This window comes from Atta cephalotes (assembly GCF_000143395.1).
Source record: "Atta cephalotes unplaced genomic scaffold scaffold00075, whole genome shotgun sequence".
Classification (NCBI taxonomy): domain Eukaryota; kingdom Metazoa; phylum Arthropoda; class Insecta; order Hymenoptera; family Formicidae; genus Atta; species Atta cephalotes.
The window spans coordinates 865544-872923 of NW_012130139.1; the positions used below are offsets into that span (position 1 = coordinate 865544).

Below are 7380 nucleotides of genomic sequence, written 5' to 3' on the forward strand. Positions count from 1 at the left end.
GAGAGAGAGAGAGAGAGAGAGAGATTTTATTATGCTTTGTCAAACAGGTTGGTACTGGATCGATCCAAATTTGGGCATGCCAGACGACGCTATTAGTGTGATTTGTAATATCACAAACATGGGCGAAACTTGTATCTTTCCAGACATTCACAGTAGTCATATGCCGAGCATACCGTGGAGAAAAGAAGATAATAAAACCGACTGGTACTCACATTTACGTGGAGGATTCAGAGTAAGATCGATGAAATTTCCATTCTTTTCAATATGATTAATTATTCCTACTTAACGATTTTTTCTGTACGTAACGTTATTATTATTATTCTTAAAAGTATGTCAGTTAAATATTGCGTTTGAGACATATTCTTCTTTTAATATTATCGAAAAACTTCGATAAACAAATAAATAAATGAATAAAATTACCAAGTCTAGAGTTGCGAATTATGAATTTTATTGGAGGAAATTGATCATATTTTCCAGATAAGTTACGAGACAATCGGAGTTGTGCAGATGAACTTCCTACGTCTTCTTAGTCAAGAAGCTTATCAGAATTTTACGTATACATGCACGAACAGCGTTGCTTGGTATGATGATGAGAATCGCAGTTACAACCTCTCGCTGCGATTACTCGGTGACAACGGGGACGAATTTTCGTATAACAATATCAGGCCTCACCTCATTGCGGACGAGTGCAAGAGCCGAAGTGGTAAGGAGGAGACCATATTCTTAATTCGCACCAGCAAGTTACAGCAGCTACCGTTGATCGATTTTTATCCAGTCGATTACGGATTACCACAACAAGCTTTCGGCTTCAAAGTTGGCCCAATTTGTTTCAAATAGACCAATAAATTTGATCACACTATTCTCCCGTAATTATAAATTTTTTACATAATTAGTAATTAATTATGAACACGAGAAGTGCAATTTAATGCGAGGTTCGATTTATGCATAATTCAGGAAGTAGGAGATTTTTATCGTGTGTTTATAGCATGTGTTTATAGATTATGGACTTTATATGTAACACCTTTAACTTTTTCTATACAATACAGACTGACATTTTTATATATACAATAATTTATATGAATAATACGCTTAATATGTGTATAAATAAAACAGCGTGTTAATTATTAATTGTTCTCCAATTTATTTTCAAATCATATTCTCAGCTATCAATAATTGATCTAGTTTCTAATTTTTCTAATTAATATTTTATTTTGAATTTTGAACGTACTGCGTACATAACAATATTATTGACTATTGAATTATTGACATTTTTTTATTATAAAATATTAATTCTAATCTTTTTAAATAAATTTTATATTTTAATTTTCGATTATTGTATATTTAATTATTTGTTAATACATATGAATTTTTGTTTATTTCTAAATACATATCCGATAAAAAATATTTTATATATAATTATATAAAATTATATAAAATTATATATATTTGTATATAAATGGACACATTTTACATATAATTATATATAATTTATATAATTTATATGTAAGTTTGTACATAATTATATATAAATATATATAATTATTTACAATTGTATATATTTTTATATTATTTTATATAATTATATATAAAATTTTTTTCCCCGAATAATAACGCCATTATCACAATTCATTATTTCATTACTTACTATCAATATGTTGTATGTTAACGTTTTGATATATTTAGTGCTTTATAATCTTATTTAAGAAAGTAATCGTCATCAGGTTCCGTGGTGTAGCGGTTATCACGTCTGCTTTACACGCAGAAGGTCGCCAGTTCGATCCCGGCCGGAACCACTTTTTTTTTCTTATTTTGATATGAAATTTATCTTAAAATTAGAAAATGCTATTTAATAATTTTATTAAAAAAAAAACAATAAATAAAAATATATAACTGCGTAAAATTACATAGACATATCGATTTAAAAACCTAGGATATTTAATATATTTTTACATAATCACTTTTTAAATAAAATTATAGAACGCATTATTAAAATTGAGATCATCAAAATGTGTTCGAAAACATCTTCTATTTGTCTTAAAGATAAGAAAAACTTAAGAAGGAAGATTTATAATTTCAGATCTGCGATTTTGAAACTTACCTTTATTCTCAAGGCATAAATGTGTTTATTAATTAATATTAATAATGTTTAGTGATTTATTCTACAAATATTTAATATTATTATTTAATAATTGTAATTGTCAAAATAATTTCAATAATTATTCTTTGAAGGTTGCAGGGCATTAATCAATTCCATCACTTCACATTTCAAACTTATACTTACTTTATTTTGCCAATAAAATCAAGTTTAATTAAAAAGAAAGATAAACTCAACTTGATAATTTTTTTAAGTAATTAGAAAATGAATGAAATTAAATTTAGTGAGAAGAAAACTTCTGAGCGCTTCATTGAGCGCTTCGTGTCGAATCGACACGTCACACTTATCGACTCTCGACGAAGGGACGAAAGTATGAAAAGATTCGAGAGATAGGGCGGATCGAAGGAATCCGCGAGAATGGCGAGATATACGTGGGCGAATCGTGAGAAACCGCAGGTGACACCTTGTCATGGCGGTCGGCGGTTCACACTTCAGTTTCTTTCATCCCTTTTCTGATGACAAGACAACCGAAGTAACGGTGCAGGGCCGCTTCAGCGTGGAATTGAGAAAGTGAAAAATGCTTAGTCGCGTTACGTGAAATCTTGCAAAGTTAAGGAAGCGAACTTAAAATCGTACTAATAAAATGAATAATAGAAAAGAATTATATAAAAAAATATATATATATTTTATTAAATATATATTATTTGAAGGCATGAAAATCTATCATAAGTACGTAAGATTAATAAAAACTTGTCATAATCGACAAAAAGGTTGAGCAATTATATTTTTCTTTTAATGTAATTCTTTGAAGGTACATTACAAAAAAATATTTAAGTATTATTGATTCACTAGCTCAAGGATTAGAATATTTTTTAACAAATTTGCTTGTAATAGACATAAGTAATTCGACAAATTGATAAAATGGTAGTGGTAATTCTGCTGGAGGAAACAGCGTCCCTGACGTCGAGCATCTTTTTCAGTGAAGTGCGGTAGGAGGGATAAAAGGTTTCCTTGTTTAACAAAATATCGTCTCCGAGCCATTAGCCCGACCGTTACCACTTCAGCGCGATTTTCTGCTCCCGCTATCGCATCGAAGAGGCATTCGGGGATCTTGCGAATCCTGCGAGCTATCAAACGCAGGCTCTGCCTTTTTCCACCCTTCAGGATAATTTTGCTGTGTTGAAATTAACAGGAGAGCTCAGTATCTGGGTCCACTCGACACTGTCGGCGTTAATTCGCGACCTTTAATTTCCGTTAAAATGATCATAACACTTTCCTTCGCTTTTACTTATATTTATTTTATCTTTTTTTAGGAAGCAAGAGATGATAAATTGCTTATAATCTTAAAGCAAGTTTATCAGGATATTTGTCAAACTTTAATTTAAATTCGATAGATCTATTTCTTATATTAGATTTGTTATTGATTAATAATATACGCAAATTACGCAATTAAATATAATGTAATTATATATATTTCTAAATAAATTCGTGTATTTTATATTTCTTAAAAAATATTTTTGAGCAAATAATTTTTTTTCTCGAATTTCGAGACTTATTTCTGTTTTTAAAAAGCAAGCTTTGCAAGTTCTAGGCACCGTGTATAAAATATCTAGTAGATAAAACGGTTACTTGATCGCATATATATATTCTCGAGATGGCGATCATTGATTTCCAAGGAAATAATAAATGAAATATTCAAGAAATACTGTATGCCATTACGCTTGTCTTGCGTAACCGAACGTCGCAACGCCGTGAGAAATTACCAGATGTCACAGTCACTTCCAGAGTACGGTAACAGAAATGTATATTTCAACGAGGCCTGTCAGATCTTTATTTAAGGATCAATCATCATCGAAGTCGATCTACATAGTAAATCGATCTAGAAATTACGAAACGATCGAGGTTCAAATAATGTATGTATACATGTTCAAAAAACGAATATTTTATTAAAAAAATATACAGGCTATTTTAGGATTTTTAATCCTTATTTTATTTTCGGCTTTTTCGAGCGATTTAAAGACGATTCTTTTTTAACGAAAATTTAATTATAAATTGTTATAATTTACAAAAATAAATCTATTTGTACTTAAAAATTCTATAAAAATAATTTGACATTAAACTTTATTAAATAAAAAACAGGTTAATATTTTTCTATTTACGTTTATGAATTAATCTATGAAATTTTTACTTTACGTTCATAATACAATTGTTTAGTAAATTATTAATATTACCTAAGTTTATGTATATTTTATATCGTTGTTACATGTGAATTTTCTCACCTTAAATAAAAAATCTTTATAATAAATAAAAAAGGGAAATAATATAATTCTTTCTCCTCTTTTCCATCACATGTTATTATTGAATTGCTGAAAAGCAACTAAGGGTAAAATAAATTTTCTCCCTACACAATCCTTTCTCTTTCTCTCTCTTTCTTTCTCTCTCGTTTCCCCTTATATCCCTTTCAGGGTTATAAGGTTCGCTCGATAATGCCGGTTCGACTTCGGTTCTTTGCGATTAGCCGGAGGGAGAGGCAGCAAAAGCCGTGTATGAGTTGACTTTCGCGCTTCGGTTCACTCACCGCCGTTTACAGCAGAGTGGAGGACTGGAGGAGAGGATACCCTTCGCTATTTACAATTAGCCGAGGGGTTGCGCTCGTTCAACCCCTGCGAAGATCGTGAAGATCTGGCTCCGCCTGTCGGCCAATCGTTGTCGTTGCTCGACGTCTCGCGCACGTATTCTCGCGTCGACGGACATCGCGTCCGCCCAGCCGCGTGAACTCCGGGGGATGATAATCCTAGCTAGCTGATACCCTACCCTTTCTGAGCTACTACTGAAAGTCGCGATCAGATAGCGACGGGCAAAAATTATAACAAGTTATAGATCGCACGTGTCCGCGCTTACGCGAGTTTAACGTGTTTTACTCACCGACAAGAAGCGAAATCGAAGAATCTTTGCGACTCTGACCGGGATAATCGGCGACAATCGACATGAAATTTTGAGGGGTACATCTCGTAGTTGTATCACGCGCGGCTTTATTCTGCGTCTTGTGCATTGTTAGACGAATTCTGAGGATAACTGTTATCATGACGTTAGTCTGATCACGTGCTGGTGTAATTCTCTCCGAGGTAATAGAAAGTTCTACGACAAATAATTTGATCGCCTTTTAAGATTGAAACTTTTAAATATTGCAATAACTGTTGTAATTAATGCACAAAGTGTAAAAGATTAAAAAAATATTATGTTGTAAAATGAATCAAATTATGTTTAAAGAATTATATAACTGTTATCCGATTTCAGAGAGATTTGAAGTTGACTATATTTAAAAAAAAAACAGAAATTAATCATAGTGTTATGTGATGAATATAAAATTGTAATGTCATTCATTGTCAAAATTAAATTAATTTTGCCTAATTTAAGTACATTTAACTAAGCTAAACTAATTTCTTTAACTAAACTAATCTTGAAATTAGCTAAATTAATTTCCAAACAATAATTAAGTATTATTTGTCGTGAAATTTGCATTTATGTAAATGTGTTTTAATTTTTTTAAGTAGAGAAAATTATTTGGTTTTCTTTGAAGAATGCGTTATTGAAGTTTGACGCAAATAACATTATATATCAAACATTAAAAATAAATGATACTCCAATCATAATTTTGGACTTTAGAACATCTACATATCATTCGCGACATTCGCCAAATCTAGTTGAAGATTAATAGATCACAGTGAACAGAGACGAAAAAGAAAAAATTCCTTGCTGAACTTGGGATCTAATATAAGTAAGTACTATTTTATTGATAATAGTACAGGTGGTTGCATATTATCTGTTAATAATGTGTAACCAATTGTATAACAACGCAATATATCTTTTTGCTGGAAGTTTTAAATAAATAATAATTGGCGTAACTGATAAAGGTAAAGGGATTAAAAATAAATATTTGTAAACGTAAAATATAAAATGAAAAATAATTATAAAGAATTATGTAATAATAATAGTTGTTATCTTTTTTTGAGAGATATTCAAAGTTAGCTATACGTTTTTTTTAAACAAAGATTAAGTATTATATGGATATAAGATATTACAGTGAGGTATTTTTTTATTCAGGTTATAGTATAAAATAATGTTTCATAATATAATGGTTTTCAATATGTTAATGTATTTAATAATAATAAAAATAATTCATATTTATTATATAAGTATATAAAATAATTTATCTTTGTCTCGTGTTTAAAAGATCACGATAATAATAAATAAAAAAATTCATTACTTTTGAAAAAAGATCTGTTTGTTTTCAATTTTCATTAAGATCACAATTTTTAATCTTTAAAATTGCAAACGCAGTGCATAGAATTTATTTCTTGCTTGTTAAGGTCTGTTTGTGATTAATTAGCATTAAAATAAAACTCGCATCAGCAAATTCAATTCAAAAAGTCTGCGTGCTTAATGAATTCAGTGCGAGTTTTGACTCACAATCAGGTTGGAACACTGTACGCATTAATTTTTAATTTAATTATATTCTTTTATTTATTTGTATCATTCGTTACTTTGTATAAAATCGCTATCGATATTTTATAAATTTTAGTTCTGCGTTACTTGTATTTTTTATCGAACGACATTACTGTAAAATATAAATTATATTCGCGGAATCATTTTTCACTTTAAGATATATACACACATATATTGTTATTTTATATGCATCAGACAAAACATTAAGACATACACGAAACAAGCAGATCGATTAGTGCGGAGATCTTCATTTTTATCGAAGCTTTTGATTTTTCTAAACTATGTATTTAATTATTTTTTACAAATTTAAATTTATCTATTTACAATCAAAAATATCGATAGTGTTTTTAAAGAGTCGCCTCCAGTTATCGGCGGAGGATTAAATTTCCTATATTATCACGTAAATTTACACAAGTGTTACTTCGAAGAAGCAAATCGTGAAAAATGAAGAAACGTGTCGAAATAATCAGTCCGCGCGAACATCGCTGATTTAATCGTCATTGAGCTCTCTCTCGAACTCCCTCGGCGGAATCAGCGTGTTGCTGTCGGTGGTGCGATTAACAGGCGACACGTGTCACACCGCTTACCGCTGGTCACCCGTGAGTACACGCACCTGTAAACCCGGTTTTCCGGTGGTCGTGCGTGCAATTATAGTGCCGCAATGACTATTATTACGTTATCAGACCGGTGCATATGTCAAGAAATGGCAAACGTTAATAGAAGAGAGAGAGAGGAGGGGGGGACGAGGGGGGGAGGAGAGAGAGAGAGAGAGAGAGTAG

At 30.8% G+C, this 7380-nt stretch overlaps 1 protein-coding gene and 1 non-coding gene across 2 annotated transcripts in view; both read left to right on the forward strand.

The window, feature by feature from the left end:
• The window catches only part of LOC105624324 (collagen alpha-1(XI) chain-like), an 11376-nt gene extending 10539 nt beyond the window's left edge, over window positions 1–837 (forward strand). Inside the window, exons 17-18 of the mRNA XM_012205681.1 lie at window positions 144–232; window positions 478–837. Of these exons, the coding sequence (XP_012061071.1) occupies window positions 144–232; window positions 478–837 (449 nt within the window). The remainder of the gene's footprint in view (window positions 1–143; window positions 233–477) is intronic.
• An 883-nt stretch (window positions 838–1720) lies between these two features.
• On the forward strand, window positions 1721–1793 carry Trnav-uac. The gene has a single exon. It is a non-coding gene; the product is annotated as a tRNA-Val (tRNA).
• The last annotated feature ends 5587 nt before the right edge of the window (window positions 1794–7380 follow it).